This window comes from Electrona antarctica (genome assembly GCF_951216825.1).
Source record: "Electrona antarctica genome assembly, chromosome: 2".
Lineage (NCBI taxonomy): Eukaryota > Metazoa > Chordata > Actinopteri > Myctophiformes > Myctophidae > Electrona > Electrona antarctica.
In genome coordinates this window covers 6,435,867-6,452,089 of record NC_136807.1, presented here as the reverse complement: position 1 = coordinate 6,452,089, position 16,223 = coordinate 6,435,867, and the positions used below count along the sequence as shown (strand labels likewise).

General features: G+C 40.9%; 3 protein-coding genes across 8 annotated transcripts in view; all 3 read right to left on the bottom strand.

Annotated features, from left to right (window-relative positions):
* The window catches only part of mtor (mechanistic target of rapamycin kinase), a 211,657-nt gene extending 208,157 nt beyond the window's left edge, over positions 1-3,500 (bottom strand). For all 6 annotated transcript variants that reach the window (XM_079492652.1, XM_079492653.1, XM_079492654.1 and 3 more), the window contains exons 1-4: positions 3,344-3,500; positions 2,726-2,870; positions 1,933-2,041; positions 640-872 (exon numbers count right to left, since the gene is read on the bottom strand). In XM_079492652.1, the coding sequence (XP_079348778.1) occupies positions 640-872; positions 1,933-2,041; positions 2,726-2,854 (471 nt within the window). In that variant the 5' untranslated portion in view covers positions 2,855-2,870; positions 3,344-3,500. The remainder of the gene's footprint in view (positions 1-639; positions 873-1,932; positions 2,042-2,725; positions 2,871-3,343) is intronic.
* Positions 3,501-6,193: 2,693 nt separating this feature from the next.
* On the bottom strand, positions 6,194-10,224 carry ssna1 (Sjogren syndrome nuclear autoantigen 1). Its single transcript, XM_079496011.1, has 3 exons — positions 9,968-10,224; positions 8,254-8,453; positions 6,194-6,428 (listed from the first exon to the last, which is right to left on the bottom strand). Exons 1-3 carry the CDS (start codon positions 10,017-10,019, stop codon positions 6,336-6,338), a joined length of 345 nt encoding a protein of 114 aa, XP_079352137.1. The 5' UTR covers positions 10,020-10,224; the 3' UTR covers positions 6,194-6,335.
* A 1,852-nt stretch (positions 10,225-12,076) lies between these two features.
* Positions 12,077-16,223, bottom strand: part of LOC306915925 (uncharacterized protein) — a gene marked incomplete at its 5' end in the record, with an annotated part of 36,833 nt that continues 32,686 nt past the window's right edge. Inside the window, 7 exons of the mRNA XM_079493594.1 lie at positions 12,077-12,581; positions 13,570-13,752; positions 14,270-14,399; positions 14,770-14,990; positions 15,148-15,705; positions 15,964-16,000; positions 16,184-16,219. Of these exons, the coding sequence (XP_079349720.1) occupies positions 12,574-12,581; positions 13,570-13,752; positions 14,270-14,399; positions 14,770-14,990; positions 15,148-15,705; positions 15,964-16,000; positions 16,184-16,219 (1,173 nt within the window). The 3' untranslated portion in view covers positions 12,077-12,573. The remainder of the gene's footprint in view (positions 12,582-13,569; positions 13,753-14,269; positions 14,400-14,769; positions 14,991-15,147; positions 15,706-15,963; positions 16,001-16,183; positions 16,220-16,223) is intronic.

Genomic DNA, 16,223 nt, shown 5'->3' with positions numbered 1-16,223 from the left:
AGCAGAAGAAAAACATTTGCAGTACCATGGAAAGAATCCAATCATGTGTTACTCGGGATCATGTGGATCATTTACAAATAGCTCATGTGTTTGTGCCATCTCATCCCAAGTAATAAATGGTAAATGGTGCATTTATATAGCGCCTTTATCCAAGGCGCTTTACATAGATTGTGCATTACATTCACCCATTCACACACACATTCATACACCGATTGCGGCGGAAGCCATGCAAGGTACCAACCAGCACATCGGGAGCAATTTGGGGTTCAGTGTCTTGCCCAAGGACACTTCGACATGTAGACAGGAGGAGCCGGGATTCGAACCGCCAACCCATGGATCATTGGACGACCTGCTCTACCTCCTGAGCCACAGCCGTAATAATCACATACACAGTAATTTAACATGTCATAGCCTAAATCCCTGGTAATACCAACAGTAGCTGCGCAAAATATTGCAAAAATGTAGCAATCACAATCATACAAATCCATATCCTGTGAATTTTTTGTCAATATCGTAGAAAACTAAAGACATCTTTATTTTCACCATATACATAAGAACACTCCCAACCAAGCCCTTAGCAGCCCTGCAACAACAAACAACACGGTCCCTTTGCGGGCTGCGTTCTGCAAAGCGACTCACCGCGGCATGGCGCCGGCCTTCATTCCTGTCCGCCCCCAGCCACTCCAGTGCCCTCTTCACCTCAAACTCCACGTACTCCGCCGTGAAAGTATCCCCCGCCATGGACAGGTGGCCCATGGCTTTGGAGGCCATCTCCATGACCACGGGGTCACTGGAGGGAAGGAGGTTTCGGAGGTAGTTGGCGAAGCGGCTGATTCTGGTGGCATTTCCTCCCTCCACCCCAATCAGGCTCACTGGAAGACACAAGTAAGACGCACGAACGCGGGAAACGAACGCAGCTCGTAAATTGCAATAACAACAATTAGAATAAATTACGTACTTTAAGGTTTTTTTTTAAGTGAAGTTTTTTTTAAAGATTTTTTTTAAGTTAAGTTTTTTTTTAGTTAAGTTTTTTTTAAAGTTTTTTCTTTTTAAGTTTTTTTTTTAATTTAAGTTTTTTTTAAGTTAAGTTTTTTTAAGTTGTTTTTTTTTAAGTTAAGGTGTGTGTGTGTGTGTGTGTGTGTGTGTGTGTGTGTGCGCGTGCATGTGTGTGTGTGTGTGTTTTTGTGTGTGATACAGCTGCGCCCTCTGGTGGTGGGCGGGTGGTGTTACAGCGTGACACACAGACACACAGACAGACATGATCTGCTGGGTCTCATAGTAAATGCTCACTGCGTTCGCAATCATCATCAATTCATCACCATCATCAACAGCATCAATGACAACCACTTACAACCACGACCACGGTCAACTGCTATGGTACGGCTAAGTAAACCAATAAGCCACATTTATACTTTCGCTTATGACGATATACCCGGGATCCGATTCCAAACTCAGGTCTCCCATGCGAGGGTCGATATTGTACTGCTGAGCAAAGATGGAAAACCCACGTTGTGCAGGGGACATATTGCACTTTGAGCTTCAGACAGTAACTTGTGTTCTTACCCAAGCACAGGATCTAAATGTCTCTATAGAAAAGCAGGCAAACTACCTCTAACCACCGCTGTTGTGTTATATTGTATTAACCCATTTTGACCTGAGATCAGATTCTAAAAAAAGTCTTCTACATCCTGACAGTTTTCTGAATACGCTATGTTTCTGTGTCAGTGGTTCTTTCGATTTTTCAAAAATAGCAGACCTACAAGCTCGTAGCGCGCCACTCGGTGGTGCGCTATGAGCTTGTAGATCTGCTATTTTTCAATAGCTAAAGCATAACATAATGCTAACACCAAAAGGGGTTCCCGCCAAAAATGGGTTAATGCTTTATTCACTATGGTTTAACCATGACATTGTTAGAGGTATGACGAGGCTTACCAATGGCAAGAATCCCTCCTTTCTTTTCGTTCACATCAGAGCTGGACACCAGCTCAAAGATGTGATGGTTCAGCTCATCATAGAACGTAGTGGCCTCGTCCTGGCTCAGCTGAGGAAGATTGCAAAACCAAACATCAAAACAAACTTCGGGAAACACTGTACAGATATATCGTCACTGTTGGGTGGAAACCTTGAATGTCCAAAACGGTTACGTTTCAGAAAATGGAGAAAGGAAAATGTGTTCCAATGGATGGAATCTAGTTATTACTTAGTCACAAGCTCTTGTTAATACTTTCCATTGGTTGAATATGTATAAAACCCACTGACACATCTACCTAAAACAACAGATCTACAGGCTCACAACGTGCCACATTGCGACATTCGCGAGGCTTTGCGATCTTGTACATCTGCTATTTTCGCTACTTTGTGTGACACTCATGTACGACAAAGTAAGGCATTAATCTTAATTTTTTATCCCACGATTTTTGCAACCCATTTGCAAACTCCACACAGAAAGGCCCTTTCGCCAACCCCACCTCGGGTATGGGCACTGATGACGCGGAGGAGAGAACACGCCCCCAGCGCCCACAGCGGGAATCGAACCCAGGACCTTCCAGCTGTGAGGCGACAGCACAGCACTACCGACTGTGCCAACGTGCCCCAAGTAAGGCATTAATAACGAAGAAAATCTTAAAAGGCTGAAATGTGGAGTTATAATATTTCTGTCCGACAAGCAACGATATGGATTCATAGCACATACTATGTGTGTGGCATTCTCTACTACATGACTTACCTCTCTAAGCTCTGTAGTCACATAATGCTGCAGGTCTTTGGCAGACTTGGCCCTAGTGTCTTCATTCCGACTCTTGAGGCCGCTGACAAACTGCTGCAGCACAGTGGCTGTGCCCGACATGATGACCATCTCTGGATGGCTTAGTCTGTAAACATGCATTTGCACATCACACAGGTCTGGCTGGGTGACTTCATCACATGCTAGGCTAGCAAGTCAATACAACAATATGCATGATTGTACATCAACATTACGTCATGTAATGTTGATAATGATAATGATAATGAATTTATTTATATAGCACATTTCAAGACATAGTCACAAAGTGCTTTACATAACAGGGTAAAAAACAACAACAACGTAGTCACAGCTACAACAAGATATCATTAAATGGCACAACATGAAAGCATACACACAAAAATAGAATAAGGTATGCAAAAGGAATGGTTGTCTGGCCTGCTTTGAAATCTAGTTCAATGTAGTAGCAGTAGAAGTTGTTGTTTGTTGATAGCAACGTTATAGCAATGAATGCAGGGACATGCTCTGCGTGAAGGAGCTAACGTTAGCAGCTTATAGAGGTATAGGTTCTGTTAGCTTGCATAGAAAACGCGTATCTCTTACGTTCTGAGTCCCACTCAGTAGTTTTTATCAGTCGGTTCTGACAGACAGCCAGTGTGTCATTGTTGACCGTCAGACAGTACTGTCTCACAGGAGGCCTAATATAATAACAGTATAGTTACACTGTAGGACAAGGTTAGCTAGCTGTGTGTGTTGTGCAAACAGAAGGGATCTACTACTCCTCCTTTGGGGGTTGGCAAATCTAGTATTTAGAGCTGCATTACCGCCACCAACTGGAGTGGAGTGGGGAATAGGAGATTATGCTTTATATCTCTATGGATAATGCCGAATGAATTAACGAATTAACTATCATTATTTAACGAATTTAATTAATTAATTCAACTATTTTATTAACAGCTGTGACAGTATATCTTGACAGACATGAGAAGTCATGGTGTTTTGCCTTTCTTCTTTGTGATTCCTCTCAATATTTTATGGATCATTATTTTTATATTGAAAATATTAAACTCATGATAATAGAGAAATAGGACCCAGGGGTATCATCACATCTAAAATTGTTGTAATAGGCTACCTTGATACAGTAAGTGATATGTTAAAGGAGGCTGAAATACAATAAATGAAAGGTGTTTTAATTGTAGTAAATTAGAAACTACTTTGATTGATTGATTGATTGAAGAATTTATTAACAGTTTGCAGAATTACAGTACATTTCAAGCACAAACTCAATACAAAGGCTGTTAACTGTGAGTGGACGACCCAATTAAGCATTACACTTGTTTCCAATAGGGTCCACCATGTTCAAATCATCAAAACATTTAGAGACGTACAAATAGACACTTCTATAGACAGAACAGGAATTCATCATAAAGGAGGTAAAAAGGGAAAAGAAATATATACAGTGAGGGGAAAAAAGGGGGGGGCGGGGGGGGGATTCAGATTTTACTAATTAGTTTTAGACCAAACTAAGCAATATATCTGAAGAAGAAGTCATAAGGTCAGCTCACACACCTTTCCAAAAATATCCAGCACACATGCACAAACACACACGTCACGTGGACAACTTGCATGCATGCGCGCACACACACACACACACACACACACACACACACACACACACACACACACACACACACACACACACACACACACACAAACACACACACACACCTATATGGAAGTGAAGTTTTGAGTAAAGTTTTGAGTTTACCACTGTTGTCTTTCTGTCATTTGTAGTCAATTTTGCCAATCACCTTGTCTTGGGTTGTTACTAAATAATAGTTTTGGACTAATAAATAATAATAATTTGTCTTCTTCAAATACTGTTTTTATAGCAAAAGGGCCCCTTACTGTATGCCTAGACTTTTTAAAAACATTTTAAAATAGTTAAGCCGATCTACATAAACACGTTGTGAGCTTTAATTTGGATCGGCTATTTGAACTATTCAAATGTTTTTCAAAATAGTAAAAAAAATATGTCAAAGCGTTTAGGGATATGGGTTAAGGCAAAATAGGGCCCAGTGTTTCTGTCTCGTTTTAGATGGTGAGGAATCACAGGGATACATAAAGTAACCTAGCCTACTAGTAATATTTTATAGAACAAAGCTTATTCATTCATTTCAGTTTCAAATGTTTCCCCTTATGAACAAATTAACAATTGTTTTGGTTTAGTTTTTTTCACTGCAGGGTGTTACAGCACATTGATTGACGCATTGAGTGAAAGCACAGTAGAAAGTGTCACCTAAGGTACGAGTGCATCAGGGAGCAGGCTTTGGTCTGCCGCCCCCTGGCGTGATCACAGAAGCATTTATTATACACTTCCAGACAACTCATTGGTTGGACCAATCTGTTATGTGGCAGCGGTGGCCGAACGGATTGCGGAGCGGTCTTGATACCGGAAGGTCGCCAGTTCGAATCAGCAGTCCGACACGTTAAAATTACCACCGCTGAAGTGCTCTTGAACAAGGCATTGAACCACTACGATGAAATGTTCTATGAGCAGGGCCTGGCTGGAAACAAGTTCTTGAGCTTAGCCCAGATACCCTGGGTAAATATAGTAATCATTTCATTTCATTTCTGCACCCGGCAGGTCAGCAGCATATATGCTATAAGGCAGGGGTTCTCAACGTTTTTGGCTGGGGACCCCCGAAAATGCTTTGGCCATGTCTCGCGCCCCCCGCTCCGCCCCCCCTCCCCACCCCCAATACAAACTGACTGCAAAAATAACCTTAATAATAGAATGAATACTGAAACCAGATATAATGATTAAGGTTTATGCATGTACTATGTAAACTCTTCATTTCCATTTTTCAGTTGCAAAAAATAAAAAATAATATAATTTGGGGACCCCCCAAAATAATTTCAGTTGATAACCCCTGCTATAAGGGACATGCAATGTTCCGGTGTCATTAAAATGTTCCTTCTCAGAATCATGAATGATAGAGCATATCTCTCTCAGACCATCAGCAATCGCGTGACTATGCCTTTCATTGATTAATATAAAATCCAGACAAACTTTACCACTTTAAAACATGGCATCTCTATAGCATTATTAGGCACGTCATTAATAGAAAATGTCCTAACATTTTCAGAAATAGAAGATCTACAAGCTCACATGGTTGCGAGTTGTGACATATTGTGAGCTTGTAGATCAACCATTTTCTCTACTTTTGTATGACTGACAATAGGGAGATAGAAGGTTTCTGCCCGACATTGGCGATATCATTGTTTGTGTACAGTATGTAAAGTATTATAAACTGTAAAGTTATAACATTCAATAAATGTTCCAAAAAATAATCGTCAGCATTGCTCCATCCTTGTAGGTGCATAACAGTTTATACACTGAAAAGTACCCCTAATTGTATTGTCATTCCATGCAAGTAAATGACAATCTCAGACATTTTCAATAGAATAATTTATTTAATCAAAAATTAGTAGGCCTACTGTGATAGTATAATAAAACATAGAAAATAGTCCATATAGTTGTGAAAGGAAGGAATGCTGCAGGGGTCGGGGGACAAGTAATTGTCCCCCGACATTAGTGATGTTTGGCTCTGGGTTCCGTTGCTTTACTGAGGTTTCCTGCCTCCTCCTTCAGTACGCTCAGAAGGGTTTGAGAACTCTCCAGAATCTGTGTGTGAGAGAGAGAGAGAGAGAGAGAGAGAGAGAGAGAATAGGAAAGACCATACTGTAAGCTCATGAGTCCACTGTGCTAAAAACATTTTTTTTTCAAGGGCCCCAGTTTGGTATGCATTAAGGCAAGGGTGGGCAACTTTGACGATGGAGAGGGCCACTATATTTCCACACTCACTCCCTAGGGCCATAATATTAATGTTGTAGCAAAAATAGACGATCTACAAGCGCTGCAGCGCGTTTTGATCTTGTAGATCGGCTATTTTTTGCAATATTCAAATTGAAATCTTACATTTTTGCTATTTTTAATTGGAATCCTGAAAATTAACATTTTTATGTCATTTCAAATGCCTTTAAATATACTTGTGTTGCACATTGAAGCTACTAATTTAGACTGAAGTAATTAAAGCGGGTCATGTTTGCATGTTGTGGAATTGTTAACAGCTGAAACCAATATTGTGACATTAACCTGAGGGCCACATTAAGTGAAGGTGGGGGCAGCATGTGGCCCCCGGGCCGCCAGTTGCCCACCCCTGCATTAAGGCCACAGACCCCCATAACTCTGAGTGTATAAATGGACCCACAAGGTTCAATTTGGTTTCTATATCAATCATTTAGCTGAGGACCCCCCCAGACCCCACACTGAGAACAAGTGTTTTAAATGTATATGATCTGCAATGTCCTGTTGCTCCATTCCAAAGATAGAAAAACAAACATATTAAGTAAATATAAGCAAAGCGCAGTGGTGGCCAGCAGTAACGCACATCATGTTGTCATGTTACTCCATACATCCATGTACTTAGATCTGTGTGTTAATCATTTAAAAGTTAGGTTGTCACTAAACATCAAATTCTGTGTTAATCATTAAAATGTGAGGTTGTCACTGAGCCAAGTCTTTGTCTCGTACTCTGCAATAAAGTGTTTATGATGAGACGAATGACGAATGAGAGGAATGACATATACACACACCTCACCAATTTCTGGAATGATACATACTGTAGCACTTTTCAAAATAGTTTATTTTGAATAAATACTTAGGCAGGTAGATAGATACACAAATGGACATGATACAAAAATACAAATAAAATGCCCAGGCATTTGTTCCTGCACTGTTGTCTTTAATAAGTGGAGCTGAGGGGGGTTGTTTGTCATACGAGTAGAGTAGGTGCACAGGGAGTTGAATATCAATATGTGGGATGAGCCTGTGTGTTGTGGAACACAACGCTTACTCTCCCTTCAGACTCAACCTCACCCCCTATACGACTCTAGCAAGTAGCGGCTACTCCTCATTCTCATGCTTTGTTTCTTCTAGGTTTGTTTTTCTTGTAATTGACCACAATGGTAAGAAGGGAATTTGATGAATTGAACAAGGTGGACCCTCTTGTAAACAAATGTAATGCTTTATTGGGTCGTCCACTCACAGTTACACAAGTCGTTGTATTGAGTTGTGCTTGAAATGTACTGTAATTCTGCAAACTGTTAATACATATTTCAATCAATCAATTAGAATGAGATAGCATGTTATTTTGCCTGGAAAACTGGGTTACTTTAACAGGTGGTGCAGGGGTAAAATTCATGCCCATCACCCCAGAGACTGTCGTTTCAAATCCAATGTGGTGCCTCCAGCTTGGCCGGCAGGTTTCCACTGTCCGGGTCTCCAAAATAGCCAATCTACATCTGATATGTGAACTATTTTCACAATTTCGTTTTTTAATAATTGTTCATTAATTGTAATAGAGGCAAAGGTTTTAAATATTTGTGATATTGAGTGAGAAGCCATATCGCACAGCTTTAGCATGATCCATTACATCCAAGCTACACACCTTCATGTAGGCAGCCTCCGTCTCTGCAATGGTGCGATCGAATTCAGTGCGGGCGGTCAGTCGACGAGCCAGACTCTCGTTGACTCTGGACAGTTTCTCTGTGAGGACGCGGATATCATGTTGTAAACGGGTCTTCTCCTCTTCCTCCTGTTGGATCTGACGGTTCAGATCTTCCCGCTTCGAGCACAGTTCTTCAATACCTGGGGGGGGGGCGGAAGGGAACTTAATAGAATTGCTCTCAAACCCATCAATATTCGATACATTGAGAACTGACGGAATCATCTAGTCAAAAGATGTACTGTCACGTGAAAACTAGCTGGGGTGTACTGTACGATCCTTGATGTTTAATTATCAGTGACAAACAGGTTCCTTAGACACTGAACTATATTTTATTATTCTACCATTGTCTGATTTACACACTGCCCACAGCATTGCATGGAAGAGTATTGTAATCGCTCACTGTCTCTGTATGGGTGTGTGAACAACAGTATACGGTACTATACTTTCTCCCATTTGAGCCATTATGCCAATTCCCAATTTCCCCTCACGTGTAGTCCCTGCCACTGCTAACCCCATACAGTTGGTCATGTGGGAGGGCGTAGTAGATGAACATGTGTCAGGTTTTGGCATAGTCTGTGTGAGGTTATGGTTAAGCACAGTAATATTGTGGGCGGTCCCCAGGCAAAAAAAAAGGAGACCCAAGTCTCCTCAGTGGTGGGCAGGAACTTTTCTCCAGCACGACCCAGACAACTTAAAATAAAAAATAAAAACTTTTGGGTTGAAAAGGCCAAAGGTGACAGTCAAGCTCAAGAAGAGAAGACATAATCATATCTCAGGAATGGAGAGATGTAGATAATACATTTGACAATTTAGGCATTTATATAAAGACGCTCTTATCCAGAGTGATTTCAAGTGCCACCTGTGATCTGTGCCCTCTGTGATGACACTTGCACCAGGGATAGACGCCTAGTCCTTGGCTGATACAGACAGTAAGCCTCTCCGACCTAATTCCTGACTGTACTTACTTGTGATGTCACTCTGTGGCATCAAGTGATATTGTGAAATACAACTTCTGTCTGCAAACAGAATAACTCAAATGGTTGTGCGGATGTTCATGAATTTCAGGAACAGAAATGGAACAAGAGTCAGACATGTTTATACAGGCAGAGATTTACAGCTGTTTTTTTTATAATGAATTTATTAGACACATGGACAAGAGTGTCAGCTACATTCCTGTATGGATGTAACCTGTGTAATATTGTTAAGGTGCACTCCCTCAGTCCTGACAGTGGCACTTGCTTATTCAGCCATTCCAAACTGTGATGGGAGTGTGTGTGTGTGTGTGTGTGTGTGTGTGTGTGTGTGTGTGTGTGTGTGTGTGTGTGTGTGTGTGTGTGTGTGTGTGTGTGTGTGTGTGAGATCAATCAAACTGGGCACACAAATTGTGTGTGATATGCGCTCTGAAGGACGTTTACAGTAGTCTACATGTGTTTGCTGCTTGTTTAGAGTCAACCCAAATTGAATATGGTGCCATTCTATCGGCTTTCTAATGTGCTTGAAACAGACAACTGGACTTTGTGTAAACTGTAAAATTAATAATAATAGACATGTAATGTATCATGAATGAAACTAGGCTGGTTCGCGACTCGCGAGACTACATATGATAGACACATATACACACACAGTAGTTATGATTTATGATGTTGTGACTTACATTTGACCAGTTCGTTGTTGTAGCTCTGAAGCGCTGCTCCTTGTTGGCTCATTCTCTTCCGCAAAGTTTATCTGATCACACAAGATTACTATTTATTGCCCGTCAAGATAACCGGTGAGGTTATCTATTTAAAGTGTAAAAGATTAATTTAGGAACATGAAAGTATACATTAAATGACTAGTTTCCACCACTGGGGTATTATTTCAAAATCCCTTCTTCTCATGAGTTCCCATGGAGCTAAATGAAACGCCTGACGTTGATTTCAAGCGACTAACAAACATTCGTCGATGGGATGCGACAATATAATTAGTGGTATATTGCTGCCCTCTAGTGGTTGTATTCAAACAAGCTACTAATCTGGGAAAAAGTTTATAAATAACTATAAACTTTTCCCCAGATTAGCACAGTAGCTTGTTTGTATGTATATATGTATGTATGTATGTATGTATGTATGTATGTATGTATGTATGTATGTATGTATATATATAAATCATAGCGTTATGCATGCGCATTTATATATTATTATGATGATGAATAGGATATGATGATGACTATCCTGCTGTTGTCATGGTTTTAACAGTCAACAGAAAAGACACATTTATTTAAATTTATACATTTTTATTAATAAAACATTTCATTTATTCAGATGTTAAAATGGCCCAAAATGCACACTTGTAATGGCTGTATTAAAATCCAATCCAAAATCCTGAAATATCAGAAATAAAAAATAGGCTACATACATTTTCAAAATAATACTCTGCATCAAAGATAAAGAATCAACCTTCAGTGAGGGCTACTTACATCCAAAATGAACAAAATTGTAACAATAGCAAACAGCAACCATAAAAACACAAACAGAAATATTCAGAGCACAGTTCATTTTTCAGAAATAATATACATAAAAAAAAGAAAAAAAAGATGCTAAATCAAACATGTCTTTCTTAGTTGTCTTGCACAAGTACAAATACAAAAATAAATTCAGTGTTGTAACAGCATATGGTCAGAGGTATAAGAATAATGTGTTAACCTGAAATAGTAATATCTCTGCAGAAACCACCTAACTCCAAAATAAAAAAACATCCAGCTCAAGTGGAGTTAGGAGGTTTTTGTTGAAGCGCTTTTTAATACCTTCCATTGGTTCAGTATTTCTTTTAACCAACATTTATTTATGAAAAATATATAAAATAAATCAAAAACCTAAAAAATGGAGTTAGGTGGTTTCTTCCGGGCAGCAACGACTTATATGTTTTCTGAAGATTATACTTCATTTGAGGAATAGCCAAGCCCTTGACTAAAAGTTTCACTGAGAATGTTTTACACTTTACAGTTGGAGGCCATCGATATTGTCCTTTTCTTTTTGCTGAGGTTTGCGTGATCTGCGCAAAAGGACAGTTAACCCATTTTGGGCGGGAACCCCTTTTGGTGTTTTAAACATTATGTTATAATTTAGCTATTGAAAAATAGCAGATCTACAACCTCATAGCGCGCCACCGAGTGGCGCGCTACGAGCTTGTAGGTCTGCTATTTTTGAAAAATCGTGAAAATATTTATTTCAGAAAACTGGAGGATTTAGAAGGATTTTTTTAAATTTTGAGGTCAGACCTAAATGGGTCAAATGATAAGGGACAATATCGGTGGCACCCAACTGTACATGTATGAGCTGCAGGGACGTGCAGAGAGAGTGTTAGAGAGGCAGGGGCTGAAATAGCGACAATAGCTGATCTACAAGATCAGCTATTTTCGGGGCGTAACCCAGCACTCTGTATAGCCCTTTCCACACCTAAGCGCAAAACGGTCGACAGCCACGCACTTCTTAAGCTCTGCGCAGCTTAAATTCCGAGTTTTTAGACAGCTGGTGGATGGAAAAGAGGCTCCACCTCCGCGGACTTTTTGCGCGGAGGAGAGCGTTTCCGGGAATCTGGCCGTCGCGCAAAAAGTCCGCGGAGGTGGAGCTTCTTTTCCATCCACCAGCTGTCTTAAAAACTCAGAATTTAAGCTGCGCGCAGCCGAGAACGTGCGCGGCTCTTTCCATAGTGTGGCAGCACCTTATCCACTGGAGATGCGGTGTAACGAAATGGATTTCTAAACACATTTATTCAACGCAAAATGGTGCGTTCCAAGTTCAGGAGACTTCGGGGGAAAAAAGCTATTTTCCTGATTGCTGCGTTCCGGCATGGCATGGAAACGAGTGGCATTTGCATTTCTTCCACCATAGTAAATGCTGCATTCGCGTGGTCTGGAAAGGGCAGTTGTTTTACAGACGGGTACAAAGGCAGGGGCTGATAAGCCCCCTTTGATGTCTATGTGTGCACGTCCCTGTGTGTGAGGTAATAATATACTCGCTAGACTTTAATTTCTACTGCCATAATTAGCAGTAGCTAGTTACTAATATACAGTGATATGTTAGCAGCTTCTTATGAATTCAGTTCCCATTAGCACCATGCTTTATTGCTTCAACTTTGTGTTTGCATATGAAACGGAGAGAGGACGTGATTTGACAATCACAGGTGAAAGCGATAAGTTCTCTACTGAAGTAGAAAGTTCACAGAATCCACTCCGTTTAGGTTGCCTTCAGGGGCTTCTTCATAGGAGTTTCTTCCTCTCATTTATAAAGCTGGGGAATGAAACAAATACTTAAAATCAAATCAAATCAAACATGGTTGTACAAGTACAAAATCAAAACAGCAAAAAAGTTAGCACAACAGAAACATTGCACAGATAAAAGGCAAAAACAGGTTACAGCATCAACCAGGGTCAACTAGGAGTAAAGGCCAGGGAGAAAAGGTGAGTCTTATAGGATTTGTGCCGATCTAATATAGAGGGGTAGGCTATTCCAAAGCCTGGGGTCAGCCACAGCAAAAGCTCGTTCACCCCTGGTTTTGCCTAGATTTTGGAACCAACAGTATAGTAAAAGGTATATAAAAATATATACAGTATGAAAATCAATAATAAATGGTGAACTATCCACAGAGCTTTTAGTTGTGGAATAAAAGTATTTATAATAATAATTGTAATCATTTTGTCAGGATGTTACACGTTACAACTCCACAATTATGGGATTGTTTCCTTTCGGTAAGGTACGTATAAGTTTTACCCTAAATGCATTCTTGCAAAGCAGCCACCGTTACCATGTTGTAGTCAGACTACATGATTGCTGCCTTTGTTGCCTTATAAAATTAACGGGAAATATCTAACCTTATACATCAAATGTGCTGTAAACTAGTAGTTGAATGTTGTACTAGTGAGTCTTTAAGAAACAAATTACTTAAAAAAACAATCACACCCGTGTGAACTGAGTGGTGTAATATAGCCTGTCTGACGTAATGAAATCATGTCTGACGTAATGAAATCACACCCGGGTGAACAGGGTGAACATAGCAACCATGCTAATTTTTTCTGCACAGACTAACAAAGCCAGTTGTAGGAGTGGTTTACACCACTCAAAAATCATGTCTGACGTAATGAAATCACACCCGGGTGAACAGGGTGAACATAGCAACCATGCTCATTTTTTCTGCACTAACAAAGCCAGTTGTAGGAGTGGTTTACACCACTCAAAAAATGTACAAGCTGTTTTGTTGTCAAGGATCAGTGAGGCTTACCTGTTCTAGATCGAATGCATATCTTGCATTGGTCCTCCGTCCCAAAGCGGTTGTCGTTTCCACCGCAGCCTCCGTACCAGAACTGTGCACATGCATTGGCCTGTTTGTCATAGTACCAGTGGACCGTGTAATCACGACAGCTACCTTGGTCCAAAGTCAGGTTACAGCGGGAATCAGGAGTCACTGATGGAGAAATAGTGTAAGATACAGTACATTATTTCAACTGTTTATGTATTATTAGTAGTATTAGTAGTAACTCATTATTCATTATTAATATTATTATCCTTTGGTTTTAGCTGAGAATATACCTGTCGGTTCAAAGTATTAACTATACTTAAGCCCTATTTAAAAAATCACACCCGTGTGAACTGAGTGGTGCAAATCTCCCCCCCCTCTCTCTCGCTCATTAGCAGGCAACAGTGCAGCACTATCTCTCTCTCTCTCTGTTTCTGGCACAACAGCGCCACTTTTGGTACTCATTGGTACTGGTCACACACAAACATGAACACACGGTTGAACACACACAAACATGAACACACGGTTGAACACAGACATTGCTGTTCCTTGGAGTGGTTGCACCACTCAAAAATAAATTATGCGTAATAGCAGTGTTAACGACAGGAATCACACACCTTGCAGCACTATACATGGAATAGTCCTGAAAAACATGCAAACTAGACTAAATGAAGCTGTTGCTCACCTTCACGCATGACAGGACTAGGCCTAGCGACTTCTTTAAAATCAGAGATTCCCCTCACGGGTGCCGCCACGGTGTTGCTTCCGAGCACACGAGAGCTGTCCAGATCCCCACCTTCATTGTCTTCCTCGTCCTAGTTTAAAATGATAGCGTAAAATGAGCAATGATCGTTTGAGAAGGGTTATGCACAGCTGAACTTGAAATAATAAGAGGTGAATTATCGTATAACTAAGCAGAAAATGAAATGAAGAGTCGATCAGCATGTTCAGGACCCAGCATTGACTTGGTTAGTGTGGTTGAAATAGGCTCTCTCTCTCTCTCTCTCTCTCTCTCTCTCTCTCTCTCTCTCTCTCTCTCTCTCTCTCTCTCTCTCTCTCTCTCTCTCTCTCTCTCTCTCAACATACCAAACAAATACCACAAACAAATACCACCCGCCCACCCCGACTTGAAAAGTATATAGAAGATGAACACTTGTAGGATTATTAAGGAGTATTAAGTTGGACCTGGGCTGGCAGAGGATCAGCACTGATGGGCAGTAAGAAGGCATCTCCACGGGTGTGGCCGTTATTGCCGTTGTTCCCAAAGTTGTTATATCCATTGTTCTCCTTCACATATCCATTGTTACCACGCCCATTGTTGCCATTTCCATAGCCGTTGGTGATAAGACTGACAAGGTCACCGTTTGCATCTTCACAGAATTGACTGAGGAGTTTGGACTCCAGTGCTGAAAAGCAGGAAAAAAACAATTGTATTTAGATCACTTAATGCCAGGCCATTCATGACAATAAGACATGTTGAGATTGTATCATAACAAAGCTACATAGCTGACTGCTGTATTGTTTCATTAACACACACATACACTGATCGTAAAATATAATCACCGAATAAAGTATTGTAGTCATCAATAAGGTACAAATGTTCGCTGTCTGGGTCGGAGGCAATGAGATTGAGCTCTTGTAAGAATTCCCTCTGTGAAGGATCAGAGGAATTGACAATCCCCACAGCATACATTTCAATGTTCGCTGCGCGTGCTTCCCGCACGGCAATGTCAAGCTGCACAGGCTCTCGCTTATCAGTCTGTCCATCTGTGATGACAATGGCCACTTTCTTGACTTGATTCCGGGCGCTGTAGAAAGCTTCCCGAGTGGCCTTTCTGATGGCCGTGCCGGTGTAGGTGCCCTCGCCCATATAGGGCATTTTCCTGATTACTTGCTTGATATCTTCTTTGGTCATATCGCGAGCCAAGTTGAACTCCAGGTGAACATCGCCACTGTAGAGAACCAATCCGATCCTGGTGGCGTGGGGTCCAATCGTGGTGCGGTCCACCAAACTTGTGACAAAATCCTTGATGTTTTCAAAGTTCTTCACCCCAACACTCTCTGAGCTGTCGATGACGAAAACAAGCTCCATCGGCCTCTGCTTGCATTTGATGCCACATCCTGGAAAAATAAGAAAGCATGTTTTTTTCCTTATCTTTTCTTTGTTTTGTAAATATTATAGCCCGTCCGATACCAGATTTGTGTGTTTGTCCAATGCCAATCCTGATTTTGGAGAGTCAAAGACCACCAGTTTACCATGGCATGATGGCATCAAATAATGTCTGACATTCATGGCTCTAGTAAATAAACCTGAAATGTTATGGACAATTCTATAGTTTTTCTGTTATTTTGTTTATTGCAGCCTGGTTGAGATCTTACCACATATTTCTTTGATCAGCTTGATGATGTCTTCTCTCTAGAAAGCATGAGCAAAGTATGGGTTACGTCGGTACCAATGCAGTACTAGTCTCCCGAGCAAGACTGTTGCCTCCCACAATTTCCAAAAGCTTCATTCAGAGATTGTGGAATAGTTGTCTGCAACTCTGCATGCTACGCGAGACTACTGCAATACCTACAGTATTATTCGGAGTGAACTTACTGTGAGGCCTGGATCTCCTTTGGCTCCATGTATGCCCTGG

What these genes read in the sequence shown, in the direction of transcription:
- ssna1 (XM_079496011.1), bottom strand. Translation starts at nt 10,019, where the DNA reads ATGAGCCAACAAGGAGCAGCGCTTCAGAGCTACAACAACGAACTGGTC. An exon ending in CAACAACGAACTGGTCAAAT is followed by an intron (nt 8,454 to 9,967) that starts GTAAGTCACAAC and finishes CCCCCCCCCCAG; the next exon opens with GTATTGAAGAACTGTGCTCG. An exon ending in CGGAGGCTGCCTACATGAAG is followed by an intron (nt 6,429 to 8,253) that starts GTGTGTAGCTTG and finishes TCTCACACACAG; the next exon opens with ATTCTGGAGAGTTCTCAAAC.